The 18,516-nt window shown below is 37.7% G+C and overlaps 1 protein-coding gene across 6 annotated transcripts in view; it reads left to right on the top strand.

Moving 5' to 3' along the window:
* TENT2 (terminal nucleotidyltransferase 2) overlaps positions 1–18,281 on the top strand; it is a 45,234-nt gene extending 26,953 nt beyond the window's left edge. For all 6 annotated transcript variants that reach the window (XM_069776998.1, XM_069776996.1, XM_069776995.1 and 3 more), the window contains 4 exons: positions 2,715–2,851; positions 10,719–10,810; positions 15,278–15,357; positions 17,133–18,281. In XM_069776998.1, coding sequence (XP_069633099.1) covers positions 2,715–2,851; positions 10,719–10,810; positions 15,278–15,357; positions 17,133–17,207 — 384 coding nt within the window. In that variant the 3' untranslated portion in view covers positions 17,208–18,281. The remainder of the gene's footprint in view (positions 1–2,714; positions 2,852–10,718; positions 10,811–15,277; positions 15,358–17,132) is intronic.
* Positions 18,282–18,516: the final 235 nt, after the last annotated feature.

The following is an 18,516-nucleotide window of genomic DNA, read 5'->3' as shown; positions in this document are numbered from 1 at the left end:
GTTGAGGCTAATGGATTTTCATGGGCTGTCTGTGGCAAAGCAGAAAAATGAGCGTAGGTATCCTGTGGCTGGTCTGATGTCTTGTTCACTGAGTGATTACTTTGTTAAGAAATGACCTTAAACAAAAGACATTGTTGGTTATTGATAATATTGAATATTGGTATATCTTGTCAGACACTTTCATTAAATCATCCCCATACCCAATTTTAAGTAATAATTGATTTGGTTTTACATGTAAAACATTCTAATCTGGTAATAGCAATTTCTTCCATAACAAATTTTCTGTATTGCAGAAAGATGAAACCTTTTCTTTTTTTAATTCTACATGTGGTGATCAGCAACTCACAGTGTTTAAAAAAATAAGTTGACTGACAGTATCAGAAACGTGATTAACAGTTTGCTTTAGTTAGTGTAAAAAAAAATTCTTCTTCTAGAACAGTAGCTTCAGTCATGCTTTCTATTTTGTAATACTTCGCTGTCTTTTTAAGAGTCATTTTCATAGTGGTATAACCCCTAAAGCAAGTGGAGTTGGGAGTTATTTATACATGTGTCTCTTAAACTAGGTGGTTGGGTTTTTTAATGATTAGCTGCTGTAGACTGTAACTTGCATTTTTACTAGAGCACTCGTATAGAATATGTGGGTTTTTTTCTCCTCTTTTGCCATAAGTTTTACTACAACTGTATTTGATAAATACTACTTTTGCTACTAGTATAACTGTTGATTTATTTTTGTTATTCAAATGATGTATGAACACTAATTAATCGTGATCAATATACAAAATGTAAATAAAATGTACTTAAGGTCAAGATTGATAAGAAAAAGCAACAGCCTCTCTAAGCTTGTAATAGTGCTAAAGATAATAGCTTACTTATTATTCTGAAAAATAATATCCCAAAGTCTAACTTTTCAGCTGCTCAGGATGCCAACCTCACTGTAGTGGCAGATTTTTCTTTCAGTTGAGTTCAGGCATTTGAACATTAAAAACAAAAAAAAATTTTGTTCTCCTTTTCAAAATGTCTGCTGCTTCCAAACATGTACTTACTAGTCTTAGTGGACATCTGTTGTGGTAATTTCATTGCGTTTCTGTTTTGTATTGTTTGGAGGTCAGCAGCCCTTGTTCCTTTCCCACCCCCACCCCACCCTGTGTCTGTTTCCTCATGAGTTGTTGTACTGCTAATACTAAATTCATTTGTTGTGACACTTCTACAACTTTGTGGCCATGGGCAAGGAGTGACTTTCACTCTAGTACCTGTCTGATTAACTTTGGGATTAAAACTGTATATACTGTATAACACAGGAAAAGCTGTTCCCCTTTCAGATCTTTATCTGATGCATATTTGCTTTTTATGTCTGTCTCCATGTTTTTGGTGTGTTCTGTTGGATTGTAAGCTGTTAAATTCTGAGCTCTGCTAACTATGATAGTATTTTATATGCAAAGGTATATCATGTGAGAACAAGACTTGAAATTTTTCATAGCTGGAAGAATGGCCTTTTTCTCCAGAAGGTGTTGCGCAAGGTTCTGGGAAGTTTTGCTAGAATTGGCAAAAGAGGATGGGCATCCCAGACTTTTCAGTCCTACTGGTTTGCTCGCTAACCATGCTTTTTCAAAGGAAGCGCTGCTGGCTGTGAACATGGAAATAGTATTACAGTGTATAATGCTTCTGTAGTACTGTAAAGGTTGAGTGATGCCTGATAGGACTCTAAAATAACAAAGGAGTGGGGTGGAAGGGGAGATACAGTAATGACTGAATAGGTCCTTAAATTTACATAGATGTATTTCTTTGAGTGTAAAGCTTGGTCTTGTGTATCTTGGGTTCATATTCCTTAAAATAAAAAACATTACTTTAAAATGTAGTATCCTGGTATTACCAGGTTTTAAAAATTGTTTCTCTAGCAAGAGAAGATATATTCTTCTCCATGTACCCCAGTCTCTCAGAAGAACCTAAAGGATGCAATGGACACCCAAACAGTATAGCAGATCTAAAACCACGTTAATTTAGTCTTGTGTAGATTCCTTTTTAAGCTGGCAATAGTAATTTCTCTTTATAGCAAACCTGACTTTTTCTCCCCCTCACTGAAGAAAAGCATACTTCAGCTTAATTGCTGCATTCTGTATTCAGTCTTTTTGTATAACTTTTTTTTTTTTATTCTTTCAGATAGGTTGGCTAGAGGAGGTGCTGCTGCAGTCTTTGAACTCATGATGTGGGAGGATGCAGGTTCATATTAGAGCCAGTGGGTTGCATATGCAATTTTAACTCTATGCTGTGGGAAAAATGTCAGGCCTTCCTTTTGGACAGTTTCTGTACCACACTTACGGGAACTTGGTGATAAGTCCATTAGCTTCACCTACCTTATCTCAGTTCAGCTGCAGCCAGCTCAGTGCAGGCTACATTACTCAGCTTCTGTTCTTGTGGTTTCACTAGCATGTAAACAGAAGTCCAGTTCAAAGATTCTCCCATGTTAAAATTCTTTAGCAAACAGAAGGCAAGGGGTGGTCTTGGACGCTCCTGTGCAAGATCATTCTACCTGAGTTCAGGGGGAGCAACTAGTATTAAGCAGAGGAGCACAAGAGAAATAGAGTCCTTTGCTTGTAAGTTGTCCTTGAACTTATAATAAGCAAATGATAGGCAACTTTTTTTATTGTGAAAAATACATGCACCTAGATTAAGGGTCTGTGTGTATATATACATACGCTCTGATTTTATTTTGACAGGAATCTTTTGATCCTACTATGCAGTTGCATCTTGTTCATCAAGCTCCATGTACCATTCCTCCTTACCTCTCAAAAAATGGATCAAGCCTTGGGGATTTGCTAATAGGCTTCTTCAAGTATTATGCCACAGAATTTGAGTAAGTAATAAGCTCATCTTAGTGTTTCAGAGTATGCAAAACTTTGATTTCTTCTATTCAACATATCAACACTTTATAACACTTGAAGAGAAAGAATAGCATTAATGCAGGAGTGGTAACTGACAGAGAGGAAATGGGTGAAGAGACTAAAGGACAACAGGAATGCTCATAAAGAGTGTCTGGCATCTTTTGCTTAGCTAAGCATCCTATCCTGTAAAATAGCTGCTGGAAGTTAGAGCTGTGTCCTTTAAAAATAGCTGGGTTTTGTTATATTACACTATTCTGTAACTGCTTAGCCATGAGTGAGAAAGATCTGTTCTTAGTTGTACTGTAAGGTATTGATTGTGATGTGAATTATTTGGACCTCAATAGGGGCACTTGCCTTCACTGTCACCCCGAGTCAATGGAGGTAACTGACCAGGTAGCTCCTTACTTTGACTATAATATACACCAATATAGTCCACATCTAGTGAAGAATTCTCCCATATATAGTTGGTTCACTAACCTTGTCAGTTTCCTAGAATCTGAGTTTCATTCTGGCATCTGGACTTGCTTGTAGAAGAGAAGGAGAAGCTAAAGTTGTGAGGACATCTGAGAAAACTAGATTACGAACATTTTGCCAAATTGTCACTCGAGAATTTCTTAGGAAAAGTGCTTGTCCCTGTGAAATACAAATGGTTGTATTTCAGAAAGCTTAAAGATCTTCTAAAGGACTTGTTTCTGAGGCAGTTGGTTCATACGTGTTGCTGTCCTGTGTGTGTATGTCATATCCATTTCCTGGAAGGAGAACAAAATGTTTAACTGCTGGATACTCATTATTAATTTTTGAAGTGTTCATATTTTACTTCAGTGTAAGAAGTGAACAATCACGAAATCCATAAAGGAAAAATTGCTGGTGTGTGCACCACATGTGGAATATGTAAGCTAAATCCATATGGCCTGTGGCAATTCATGAACTAATTGTCCTTTGTGCATGCTTAAGCCTAATTCTGAGAGATTTTCACATAAAGGATTTTCCTTCAATGATCTCTGCAGATAAGGGAATGGTGTCTTGTCCTAAAAGTTTCTCCTGAGTATCTGTCCTTTCAGCTGGCAAGGTGCTGTTTGCTAAACAGGTGAATTAGAAGATACTGCTGGAGGATATCCTCAGGTTCCCAATTTGTGGGACACTAGATACATGCTTTAGTACTTATCTGTATAACAAGCTGTTAATCTTCTCATACATGAAAGTAAATACCTTCTCCGCCAAGGAAAAAATTTCAGGTTTGCCTGTGCGAATTAGCAGTGAAGAACTCATCCAAATGTAGGAAAAATACCCAATTTGACTTTTCTGGTTTGGGTGCTTGTCAACATGGGCAAGAGCAGATTTCTACATAAGTCAGTAGCTGGTCCAGGAAGACTTTTTTGTTTGCTCTTAGACGTGCAGGATATACTAGGGAGTATGAAGACTGAAAATGCTGTATTATCAGTACTCGAATTGATGGTAATCCCTGCATATTATTTTTCATGACGATCATACATGAGGAAAAAATGTTACCTAAATTTAATCACAGAGGTACAGGGAAGCTTCTGGTTAAAACAAAGCTTGAAATAGTGGACAGTGAAGGTAATCCATAGAATCGTTTAGGTTGGAAAAGACCTTTAAGATCATCAAGTCCAACCATCAACCCAACACCATCATGCCCACTAAACCATGTCCTGAGGTGCCATGTCTACGTGTTTTTTGAACACCTCCAGGGATGGTGACTTCACCACTTCCCTGGGCAGCCTGTTCCAATGCCTGACAACCCTTTCGGTAAAGAAATTCTTTCTGATATCCAGTCTAAACCTTCCCTGCCACAACTTGAGGCCATTTCCTCTTATCCTATCACTAGTTACTTGACAGAAGAGACCTGTACCCACCTCACTACAACCTCCTTTCAGGTAGTTGTACAGAGCAATAAGGTCTCCCCTCAGCCTTCTCTTCTCCAGGCTAAACAACCCCAGCTCCCTCAGCCTCTCCTCATAAGACTTGTGCTCCAGGCCCCTCACCAACTTTGTTGCCCTTCTCTGGACACGCTCCAGCACCTCAATGTCTTTCCTGTAGTGAGGGGCCCAAAACTGAACACAGGACTCGAGGTGCGGCCTCACCAGTGCCCAGTATAGGGGGAAGATCACTGCCCTGCTCCTGCTGGCCACGCTATTTCTGATACAGGCCAGGATGCCGTTGGCCTTCTTGGCCACCTGGGCACACTGTTGGCTCACATTCAGCCGGCTGTCGACCAGCAAGTCTTTTTCTGCCGGGCAGCTTTCCAGCCACTCTTCCCCAAGCCTGTAGCACTGCATGGGGTTGTTGTGACCCAAGTGCAGGACCCGGCCCTTGGCCTTGTTGAACCTCACAGTTGGCCTCGGCCCATTGGTCCAGCCTGTCCAGATCCCTCTGTAGAGCCTTTCTGCCCTCAAGCAGATCAACCCTCCCTCCCAACTTGGTGTCATCTGCAAACTTACTGAGGGTACACTCGATCCCTTCGTCCAGATCACTGATAAAGATGTTAAAGAGAACTTGCCCCAAAACTGAGCCCTGGGCAGCACCACTTGTGACCAGCTGCCAAGTGGATTTACCTCCATTCACCACAACCCTCTGGGCTCATCCATCCAGCCTTGCCCAGCCAAGAGTACACTTGTCTAAGCCATGAGCCGCCAGCCTCTCAAGGAGTATGCCATGAGAGACAGTGTCAAAGGCCTTGCTGAAGTCCAGGTAGACAACATCCACAGCCTTCCCCTCATCCACTAGGCGGGTCACCTGGTCGTAGAAGGAGATCAGGTTGGTCAAGCAGGACTGGCCTTTCATGGACCCATCCTGCCTGGGCTCATCACCCGGTTGTCCTGCACACGCCAAGTGCGCGCAGTCAGGATGAATTGCTCCATAATCTTCGCCGGTACCGAGGTCAGGCTGACAGGCCTGTAGTTCCCTGGATCCTCCCTCTGACCCTTCTTGTAAATGGGCATCACATTGGCAAGCCTCCAGTCATCTGGGACCTGCCCTGTTGACCAGGACTGCTGATAAATGATGGAGGGTCGCTTGGCAAGCTCCTCTGCCAGCTCCCTCAGTACTCTTGGATGGATCCCATCTGGTCCCGTAGACTTGTGAGTGTCCAGGTGGCATAGCAGGTCATTAGCTGCTTCCCCCCTGGATTATGGGGGCTATATTCTGCTCTCTGTCCCTGTCTTCCAGCTCAGGGGACTGAGTACCCTGAGGATAACTGGTCTCGCTGTTAAAGACTGAGGCAAAGACAGTTGCTGATGTCAAGGGAAGAAAAGATTTTTTAAAAACAACCAACCTACCAAAAAAAAAAATCTGGCTTGTTTTTCCAGTGTTAAATGCCTGTTAAGTAAACATTTGACTGGTGATAATCTGTTAAAAAAAGCGGCAGGGGGGGGACACCACCAAAAAAACCCAAGCCTGAAACCACTAAAAAATAGCTATTAGAGTTCCATGAAAATGTTACATAGCTGAGAAGTCGTATCAGGAAATGACATGCCTAATACAGCAACCTATGTTATTTTTAACTCTTTCTGCTACAGAAATAAAACTTAGATTTACTGTTTACTTGACCATCTCTGTATCACTGTCAAATATAAATCCTCTTTGAAGGGAGTAGGGTGTGTGTCTTGAAGGTACTAAAATTCAGTATAGTTTCATAAAACCTGGTAACTGGCTGGAGAAGAGAAACCCAATTAATGCCCATGTGGGGGAAAAGGTGGACAGAACATGGTGTTTAAACATTTGTGTGTGTATGTGATAGCCAGCCACTGAGAACAGGTACAAGTGTCACACTATCCACAACACTTGTTACCTTTGCTTTGAGGTTGCTGATGGAAACAATGTTATAGGTGGGAATGACACTAAGAATTAAATACACACAACAGGAAGACACTGTTAGTTCTGCCTTTCATGGAAGAACTAGTATTTTATTCCTGAATGTGTTGAATACTTTCATTGCTGTAATCAGTACTTTTTTTTTTTTTCAGTGTTTGCTTTCCCTGTAAAACATTTACTAGTGGTTTTATGCACAGAAATTTTGAGGTTATATTTCAGATACTGTGACTATTAAGTTAGGTTACATTTAAATGACCTGTACTGTGCCTGTGAAATTTCACTATTGAACTGTAATGTGTTTGAAAAGATTACTAAGGAGAATACTACTACAATTTTCATAAAAGTGACTTTTGAAGATTCCTATCTATGGTATAGGACACAACACTACCAGGTTTGATACACCCGATCTGTTTTGCTGAAAGAACAGCATGCAGTCAAGAATGATCAGATCATGTGCGAAGATCATAATTTTGGACACAATGAGTAGTTGATGCCACCTGCCTGGAATGCTTAACTGATCAACTATTTTACATGTATTGGTCAGGAAGATGAAGGGAAGATGGAGATACATTGTGTTAAACTTCCCCCTTGGTCTAGCAAAGGCTACTAGGTATTTCAGTTAAAAATCTATGTTGTATTTTATTTGTAGTGAATAATATTTAAGGGTAAGATGGGCCCAAAGAGTAGAGCACAAAGGAGGAAACAGGAGCCTTGCATGCTGTGTAGCTGTGAATAAGCTCATCTCCTTGTGCTGTATTTTTTTCCCTTATGCTTTTAATCTGCTTTGTTTATTTAGACTATAAGATGTTTCAGAAAATTGCTGATTACCATGTATTTATACAGTGCCCATTCCACAGTGCTAGTCTGGGATTTTCGGTGTCTCCATAAGAAGTAATTTTTATCCCCATTCATAACGTACCAGAAATGTGATTTGGAAATTGCTGCATATATTGGATTTACACAGGACATATAGCAAAGCTTGATTTGCTGACATGCCATAAGAGTTCAAGCCTGCATAATGTTTCTCATGATACAGCTGGCTAAAAGTATGCTTAGAATTCCATTTTAACGTTAAGTATTTCAAACTATCAAAGGTCTGCTGATCACGCAGTGAATGTGACCCAAGTAAAAATGTATGGAGGTGTTCTCAAAAGAAAGTATTTGGAAACTGGTCCATGTTTACCAGGCCCTCTGAAGAGAGTGTCTGATTTCATTCCTGCAGCTGTGAGTGAAGGCAGCAGGTTTTCACTTGGCTGTCTCTTTGCAAAGTGAGACCTTGAAGCAAGGCCTTGCCGCCCTGAAGTTACTGCTAGGGAACCTAGAGATTGTCCTTTGGGACTGTACTTCTTATATTTATTGTTCCAAGCTATGTAGCAGTTGTTTAAGATAATTCACTGATTAAGTTGTATTTGGTGGACATGATAAAAGATTGGATACATATTGTGACAAAATACAGTTGCTTACGGCTCTCTTCAGGGTAGAATTCTTCAGGTAATAAAGGGATGATTTTTTATTAGTATATTGAATTAAATATGCTTGCAATTTGTACCCACCTTAGTGTGTTTATGCAAGTGGCTTTGGCTTATAAGAACGCTCTGGAAAAGATAAGCTTTTTAATGCATCTGTAGTATATTCGTACATACACCTGGAAATGCCTACTCTTTCAGATTCTTGGCTTCTCCATGAGGAGCCACGTACCTAATGTGGGCAGTGACACCAGAAATAACTGATAATTGAAATAGCTGTTTAAATGGTTATTACTAACTTATGGATTGAAAGTGTGTATGTGGAGAATACTTCCTTTGTGTTGGCAATAATGAAGTTATTGTGTGCAAGCCAAAATGGTTAAAATTGATACACAAATCATCTGCTATTGGTAATTCATTTCTAATTCAGGCTGATTTTGGTACCAAAGTGGGGTTAGTGAAGGTTTAATGAGACTATTAGATAAAATAGTTGTTTTCAAGTTTAAATAAAAAGCTGTTTAAATAGCTAGAAATGTCACTTTTTTGTTGCTTTTTGCTAAACCAGTGTATTATAAACACATTTATTTTTTGCTGAGGAATCAAGCCAAGTATAACCTAGAGAAAAAGAAGTCAAGAGAAGAATTACATGTTTGAAGTGGAACAATACTGCCTGGTTTAACCAAACACAGATCAAATACTTTGCTGCATGACTGGTTGGGTTTTTTTTTTTTCCCCACTGGCCTGGTGCTCTCTGATTTTTAAATAAGCTTTTAGAAAAAGCAGAAGAGTTGAACTGTCGGCTTCTACTCTTGACCAATGTTCTGGAGCTGCAGTTTAAGCTTCTTTGATGCTCTAGTCACATGCTTTTTCTCTTTTGTCTTTTTTGTGGGGTTTGGGGTTTGGTTTTTTTTGAGAAATTTATCTTAATTTCTTGTTAAGCTTGTGTTGATGGTAGTTTATTAAAAAGACATGATACAAAAGTATTTGGTACTTCACAATATCTCTAATACTTGCAAAAGTAGTCTGCTATGGGAATTAAGGAGAGGGAGAGTGATGGGTTAGAATGAAAGCTTTAGTTTGCATTGAATGCTAGAAATTATCAGGACCTGTACTAATTTTCTAAAGAATATATCAAGAGAAATCTAAATATACACAGCAGTGGGTGTATAAGTAGTCTGAGGTATCCTAAACTATGCTTCATATGCTGTGTCCTGCACCTTTTTGAAATGGGCCCTATTCATATTCTTAAATAGAAGAATAATGTACTTGTTCTAATGGTTATTCAGACAGCTGGCTTTCATGAGTGGTTTTAATCATGAGTTGTACCCAAGATAATTTGTAGAATTACTGGCATGGATTTCTAGGTGGTATAAACTGTCTTATCACCACTGACTTAATGGAATTATGACAGCTTATCTGTGGCCTAGGGAGCACAGAGTTCTACCAGATTTAACTGATGAATTATAGACTGTATTTTGATTTACAGTTGATATTTACAGATTTACTGCAGGTGGTTGATGCACCCAGCCAAGCTCCTCTCTCTTTGCATTATATCAAAAGATTGATTCAGTCAGGAGATCATGTCAGGTGTATATAACACCAGTACAGCTAGCAGCACACTACTTAGCTATTTCTACACCCCATTTAGTCAAGGCGTATGGTGACACATTGGTGGTCCAGGTGTTTTGCTGATACAGTTCCCTTGTTTACTTAAGAGCACCTGAAAACTGGTTGGGTAGATACGAACATAAAACTTCAAGTGGTTACTTTGGCTTCCGTCATGTTTGGCACATTGTTGTGCCAAGCATCATAAGGATCATAAAGATGCTTGGCACATCATAAAGCTGCCCTGTAAACTGCCTGCTGTTCCTATTCAGTGTCATCATTTCCTATGGTTTTGTTGTAAAAATGTGTGCAGAAAGTGGTAGAATATCTTCAAACACATATTTGAGTTGTTGTGCTGTTTTTGCACTTATAGGAGATCTAAAATTCAGCATACACGGAGTGTTAGTGCTTTCTAATAAAAGGTTTCTTGCACCAGAAATGCAGGCCTATAAGCAAGATATCTTTATATATCTTTATACTGTTTAATATTTTTTTAATGGAATGCAGTATGTGACTTCATCTGCACTTACGCTCCTTATGTTCCTTTTCTCCCCACAGAAAACTCTGAAGGATAGATCTGAGACTATAATTTCTTTTGAACTTAGAAATAAATGTAGGTGTCCATATTCAAGTTGACATTGTTTTTTGAAAAAAAATTGTCATGAATATATGTTACTGATAGATGTGATGTTTTTGCAGATGTTTTTGTAAATAAACTTCTGTTTGTGGACAATTCTCTTGTTTCCTACCTGTCATTCCTTACTCTTACATAGTGAATTATGAAGATTAGACTGTTACACTATATTATTCATTATTATAAAGTACTGTGTTATCCAGGCTTATGACATAGCAATCTGACAATCTTTTACTGTAAACTGACATTATTAATTTAGAATCAAGAGTTGAAAGTTCTGCACATTGTTTTCTTTTTCCCTAGTTGGAGCCATCAGATGATTTCCATTCGTGAGGCCAAAGCTATTCCAAGACCTGATGGTATTGAATGGAGAAACAAATTTATTTGTGTAGAAGGTAAAATATAAAGCTGCATTACCATTTTTAACTGTTAAGAGACTAAATACATAAATCTGTCAATTAGACTTTACCTTGGTAGTGTTTTAATAGTTCACATGTGTAATACATTTATGTAGAAAATTAAATTTAAGCAATGTAAATAGTTTTGGAAACAGTCCCGCCAAAAACATTTGAGAAGGAAGCTTTAAGTTCTATAGTGTTTAAAAATAGTTCTGACCTTTTCTTCAAGAGCACTCATTGCCCTGTTACTGTTGGAACAGAGATTAGGACTTTGACAAGGAATGGCCTTTATGACCAGTAGCGTGTGTTTTCCTGCTCTGTAAAAATAGTCGTCAGTTTTGCCAAGATTGAGCTTTTGAAAAAACACAGCAGGCACATATTGAGATTACTCTCTTAAGAATATTCTTTGTTCTAGAAATGCTCTGATGTCCCAGGTCCTAGCAATGACTAGATCATGCATATGTTCATCCCCTTGTGGCTACTATTTTTGGCTGGCTTGTGAATGTACAGTTTCTGCAGAGACTGTATGAAGGCCTCCAGAACCAGAGGGTAAACCCAGGCTAACTTTTGGAGTTGCAGTTCTGAGCCTTCTTGGTGCAGGCTGAACCGGACAGTAGTGCTATACAGGGAACCTGCTTCATGTGCTCTTGATGCTTTTCGGCTGCTGTGGGGGACCTACATGGAGAAGATGAACAGTTAACATGTGTGGGAGATGAAGCTTGGATGAGGGAAAGAGAAGAAATAGACCAAGAGAAGTATTGAGATGTTAGGAGAATGAAAAGAGAAGCGGGGAAGGGACTGAGAGGTGCTGTGTAACTGGAAACACTTAACACAGAGAGATGAGAAAGGGGAGTGAGAATCAGAATGCAGTAGGTGAAGGGGAATTGGTTGGGCAAGGCACCGTGGATAAGGAACCAAAGTGGAATGGGGGCAGAATTAGAAGTATGTGGTTTAGGGCACTGGGGTGAAGAGGGAAGGTTTGAAATGGGAGAGGTGGCCTGGGCCCAGGCTGTAAATAAATGGTAGCTATTAGGATCAGGATATCCAGGGTTGAAGTTTTAGGATAAAAGAGGAATAGAACTTGGATGGGAGCCCAAATGGTATGGAAAGAGTTGTCAGACTGGGAAAATTTTGCTGGGGGAGGAGGGGAATAAGGCAGAAGTCCTGTGGCTGTACAGACATTCCTCAACATTGTTGGGGATGCGAGCACACCCATGTGTGTATGTATGTGATTTCCTGCATTTGTGCTGCTCTGTGCAGAGAATAATTACCTACTGGTGAAGTTAGTTATTTTGTTGCCCAGAGCGTACCAGCTTGACTATAATCATATGGATTGCAATGTGAAGCCACATGATGGGATTCCTGTTCATTTGACTTTTGGGGGGAAAAATCAACTACCAGTCATAGGGGAAAAAGTACACTGAAAAACGACTGCATGCTTGACTCTACAGTCTCAGAGTTGAGAAATGTGAGAATTAAGAGTATCTGTACAGCTGAAATGATTCTGGATAGTGTCTGCAGACATTGCCAAGGCTCTGGTCTGAATGTGGGAGGTGGGAATGCTGGGCAGCTGTGTCTGCTGCTGTCACATGATGCTGATCTGCTGTGTTGCTGGGGAGCTGTGTGTTTCAAGCTCTCAGGGTTTTTTATGATGTTACAAAGTGGTTGAATAATTAGGTTTTCTTTCTGTCAGGTTGGAAAATAGAGTTGCAGCATACAGAATAGGCACTTCAGAATTGGTATTAAATGGACATGGTTACATACAACTTTTTCCTTACTAGTGCATTTTGCATTTGAACTATTAAAAAAGCAAAATTATCTGTAGGTGGCACGTCTTATCCCTTCCCGTTACAATGTACTTCAAGCCTTTATTAAGAGTGGGTTTTAGCCTCACAGACCAAGTTTTTACCTCTAAAATGGAAGGGAAAAATTAAATTTCTTATTTCAGCTCAAAGTAGGCTTCATGTTTATAACAGCTGTTAAGCTGGACTAGTTTAACAAAGTATGTAGATAAACTTCAGTGTTCTTTGAGCTTTTAAAAGGTAGCTAAACATGTCAATATATTGTGGTTTCCAAGTCTTTGTCAGATTTTCCAGTTAGCAGACTAAAATGTCAGTAATCGGTATTAGTGCATATATTTTTAAATATTTTAAATATATTTGATAGATTACACAAGTCTATGCCTGCAAGTTGCCATATTCTGCATGTAGCACTGTATTTAGGCTCATTCACTCAAAGAAAATATTGTGTTCTGTTTTAATTTTTATCGGCCTTAAGACTGATTCTCATTTGTGTTTCTGTTGTTGGAGAAACAAATATATTAGAGATGCTCTTTTCAGACAGTCAGGCTACTACCATTACAAGGATACAGAGAACACTGGGTTTAGCTGATGTTTGTGAACATTCCTTGGCAGAATCTCTAAACTGCTAGTGACTATTCTGGTTTCAGTTTAAATCTTGTCTATATCAAATAATATCATACACTCTCCTATTGAAAAAGACACAGTTTGGAAAAGCTAGAAACATGGCAATTTTGTGAGACAATTAAATTGATAGTCATTTAGGGAAACTGGATCAGAAGCTGTCTAAGCTGCAGCTGAGTCATGCTTGTACTTTTAAATCTCTCAGATCCACATGTTAAAAATAATTCTAAAAATAATTCCTTAGGGCTTGGTTTGCAGCAGTTCTGAAGTTTCATGATTTCTTGTATTTTCATTTGGAAAGATGATACCCTTTAGCCTTTCCCTCAAGCATCCATGTTGAAGTTGTATTTTTTTTTCTTTTAATATTCTTATTTCTTTGTGTGTGAACAAAATAACTTATGATGGACTCTCACTGTCTTGATGGTTAGAAAATGTAGTGGTGTAAATAGTACCTGATTGCAAAATTAGTCTTGCTGCACTCCAGGGAATGAGTTTGTCTTTTGTCAGTCAGTAAATAATGCAGGAAGAATAAAAGGAAGATGTGAGTCAGCTTTTGTGACTAGAGTACCTTTTTTCTCGCTGACAGTTTCAGAAGATTGCACAGCTTTGCTCTTGTTGCTTTAAAAAAATATGTATCTCTTGATTCAACAAAGTACATGAAGGTCCTAGCATTAAAGAAACAGTTAATGTCACATTTAAGACAAGCAAAAGAAATGCTGTACTGCTTCACGTTGTAAGGGACATGGAATTCTTGGTGGCAGTAGGTCACTGTGTCAAATTACGTGACTGATTTTAGAGGATTATGTACCTTTTTTATCTGATAGTTTTTTGTTCCAATCTAAATGTATGACACGTTCTAAAGTAAAATACATTTGGCTGTAAAGTCCACTGAAAACTTCATAGGTAGTTTGAAGAGAAACCTTTTAGAAACCTGCCAAATACAACATTGATGCATGAAACAATTTCTTTATGAATTTAAATAGCTTGCAGAAATAAAAACCCAGTGCCATGGAGCATGTTCGACATTTGAAGTCCCACTCTCCATAATGGCATAAGCCCTTCTGATGTCTTAGTACTTTATTTTACTATATGTCCCTATTTGAATAAAAGCAATTCATAACCAACTTAACAAAAAAGCTACCTGATCTAGCAAAAACTTCTGTGGTTCTGTGGCCCTTAAGGACTTTCATACATTCTGCCAGTGTGAATATACCATGTTACTTAAGCAGTTAAGGAAAAAAAGACTTTAAAATCTGTTTTGTAGTGCATCATAATGCATAGTCTCTGCATCATGATTTTTTAGTATCTATCTCTTTAATGTTGGCAACCCTATCGGTAGCAAGGAGTACTTTTTTAATCCCTCAATATTTTTTTTTTTTTAAAAAAAAGGTTCCAAAGTATTAATTATGTTAGGGGGAAAAAAAAAAAAAACACAAAAACAGGGAAGACATCACATGAATTTGTAGTCTGTTAGACGGTGGAAGCCCAAAATTAACTTATGAGTAGATATTGTTTAATAGGTATGAACTGATAAAGTATATTTTTACAGCAGTTGATGCATCTTCTATAAAAAGTGATAGTAAATACTTTACTGTACTCCTTGTATTTCACTGAGAAGCTGTTGAATGAATCTAAAGTGAACAGTTCCAAGAGGCACATGTGTAGTAAGTTTCAAAACATTTTTATATGCAAAATCATGTTCTGATACCACAGACTCTTAAGCAGTAACAATTACTGATGCATAAATTCAGCACAATCATAGTGTGCTTCAACAATTATAATAACCTGACTTTATTATGGATTGCGTACCATTACAGCATTCAGGATTTGGGGCTGCTTTTTTTTTTTTTTTTTTTTTTTTTTGATGAATGTTACATAGAAATAAAGATTGGGAAGCAAAGTGGAATCAGCCACTCAAAACACTCTTGGGAAGCAATGATACATTGACCCTTCTGGGTTTTGTCTGATTACTTCCTCAGTGAAGACAGCCTAGCTCTAGGGGTTTTTTTAACACTTTTAATGTTTGTGTTTGATCTTGCAGAGCCCTTTGATAGGACAAACACTGCTAGAGCTGTACATGAGAAACACAAGTTTGATATTATCAAAGGTGAAATTCTGAAGGTAAAAAGTGCATCTCATTTAATTTTTCCGGTCACTTTGGCTTTCAAGATAGTCATACAAATGCTAGTCATTGACGTGCCTATTTCTGATGTTTGTGTTATGAATATTTTTATGCTTTGTACTATAGGAATAACAGAAATGTGTTGTCAAAAAATTTTATGGAAAATTATTTAGTAAGAGTATTTATTAATGTCTGCCATTAAGCATCAGGCTTATGTTGAAATGGGTACTTGAAATAGTAAAACCTTTGTCTTTAGATTTTCTTGTGTGTGTAAAATTCTAATGATGGTTAATAGCTTTAGAATTACAACTTTATCTTCATTATTTCTTCCTACCTGAATTTGACTGGTCATAAACAATGTTTTGTACTTCTTAGTATCCCTTTTTTATAAATATCACCACCAATGGTTATCTGTTGGTTTCTGACAACTGAATTAAATTGATGCATACTTCAGGGAGACCACACTCATGATTTTAGAACATAAGTAGCTCAAACTGGAGCTTTCACTGTTCCAGTCAGTGGAGGAGGCAAGGACACTTTTTGAAGCAAGCAAAGATTTAGGCCTTGGTTAAATATCTTTCTTCTAAAAATACTTGCTACCAATGCTCTTTTACATTTGTCTCCTATCATAGGCATTGCATTTGGAATCACAGCTCAAATTCTAGTTTTCTGAGATCTCTGACTATTCATAATGTAGTTCTGCCTAGGAATTAGTGCACAGAACTCACTTTCAGCTTTAACCAGACAGACTCCCCTGTTACACTGTCACTGGAGGCTCCTGTTTACTCCAGTTAATCAAGTCCTTAAATACCTTGAGGGCTTCTCCAGCAAAAAGGAAATCAGTACCAGATACTTGTAATAGAACAAATGCTATAAGGTGTTGCCTTAGTCAGAACAGAATAATGTTTTTGCTTTGTAATTCTGTTCAGAAATGTAAGTTTCCTTCTATTTAACCATGTTAGCATACAAAATACTGAACTGTTAACATACTTTTACATAAAATACTTGATTTTGTGAATCTGATAAAGCAGTGCTTTACAGAGGAGCTTGGGCTCTGTCACTGTTCTGTGAAATCAGAGTGAAATTCTCTGAAAATAGTTTTCAGTTAAAAAATTGGCTTCAAACCTGTGTGGTGGTCAGAAAAATGCAAAAGCAGTTGTTTCATCCTAGCTGTCTGGAAGTCTATATAATATATCTTGCACTTTTTTTAAGAAGCCTAACAAATCTGTTTGTCTCATTGCCCTTGAGACATTATTCTTCCTGTGGTTTTTATTACACATTGTGGTTTACATGAATTCTGTGTAAAGACAGGAGGGTCTCTGCAGTTATTTGTACGTTCATGACCTGACAGATGTGTCTTGGAATTCACACTAGAATACAGAAGAAAATTGAAATAACCTATTTTAAAGACACAATTAAGTTCTGGAAATGTCAGAGTATAACATCTTCTATTAGGAATTTTGACATGTGTGAATTTGAGACAATTATTTTGCAGTCAGAATATCAAATGTAATGCTTAAATAATGTTAACATCTCAGTCTCCACAAATATGCTCTCTTCAAAGCCTGCACCTTCCTCAGTAGTTCATTGCATTTTGTATACCTTTTGGATTTTTTCTTCCCCTAACACCCAAATCCACCCCCCTCTCTTTTCAAGAAGGGTAAAAATACTGACCTTATTTTTGTGGATCTATGAGGCTTACTGCTTACAGTGGTATTTAAGTATTAATGGCAAAGATTATTTAGCCTTTTAAAACCTTGTACTTTTTCCCCAGTCTTGGCAGGTATTACGAGACAAGAAGGACCTGAATTGCATACTACCTTTAAGAATGACCGTACAGAAAAGATAACCAGCTTCTTTCACTTTCTTCTTCTTACTGGATCTTGCTGAAATAAAGAGTATCAAAATCAAGAGGCAGTTACCCCATGGTTTTTTATTACATGTTTTTCTCTGTAAACTTTTGTTAAGGAAATGTTTATAAGAAAGATTGCATATTTTATTATCAACATTTGTTAATACAGCTGTTCATTCAAAGATATGTTTTCTGAAAATGTTTGCATTGTTGACTTCTAGAAGAAACTCAAACAGCAAACCACAAGAATAAATCCATTTGAAGGAAAGTATGGGAATATGCCAACTTGTTGGTTCCATAATCTGTGTAATCATTAATTCAGGCACACTTAACCATGAAATGAAGACATTCAGAGCTAAACAATATGCAAGCCTGACTATATCCTTAAGGCATTGTGCACAGTATCCACTTCTTGATGAACAGACAGCCCATGCTTTACATCTGCTTAATTGCAGTAAGCACTTTTGTTCAACTTTCCAGTTTTATTTGTCTCTTACATGGAATAACAAGCAACAATTTATAAAAATTAAGCTAGTTTATGGTTGGTAGTGTTCTGGATATCAAGAACAGTAATCTAAACTGGAATTTCCAAGTAACAGTTCTACTACAAAGAAGTTGGAGTAAAAAAGGATAAATCAATATACATAAATACTTCATAGTCACACAGAGTAGGCAAGATACTTTTCAGTGCTTCCTTTTACATATTTGAAGTAGTAGTGATACCTGCTTTGGGGAAAACAAACAAACAAACATACCAAAACACCCCACAACACTACCACTGCCACAATAAGGTGGGCTTTTGTTTTGATTTTGTGTAAATGTTTGTAAATTGGTCACCTACTGTAAATTGAATTTAAATAAGTAATCTTGAAAATTTAGCTTTTCCAAAAAAGTTGTGTACCCTCTTCTAGACCTATTGTAGCACACTTTGTGCCTCTCATATATTTGTTATTGAATACCAATAACATTGTTAAAATTGTACTTACCATTGATGTCAAGTTCACATTTTCATTTTAAGTCTAATATTTTGTATGGTGCTTAGTGGAATAAAGTTTGTATATGGAAGATACAGCTTATTTTTCCACTTTATTTTGTACTGCATATTTAAAATATTTCCTGTAATTAAGTAGAAAATGAAATGCCCTGTAAAGGTAAAATGCCTGTTGCAAATCATAAACTTCTGTATGGCTATTCTGTGCTGTGTCTCTGTACAGGTAAAAGTTTCATCTATTGCTGTATCTAACGAGATTGTGAAAACCATTATAACTGTGTGAAATAACAAGCACTATCTCTTGCAAACTTCTAA

The sequence above is a fragment of the Haliaeetus albicilla genome, chromosome Z (assembly GCF_947461875.1).
Source record: "Haliaeetus albicilla chromosome Z, bHalAlb1.1, whole genome shotgun sequence".
NCBI lineage: Eukaryota > Metazoa > Chordata > Aves > Accipitriformes > Accipitridae > Haliaeetus > Haliaeetus albicilla.
Note: the sequence above shows the minus strand (reverse complement) of the source record. Positions and strands in the feature narration are given on the sequence as shown.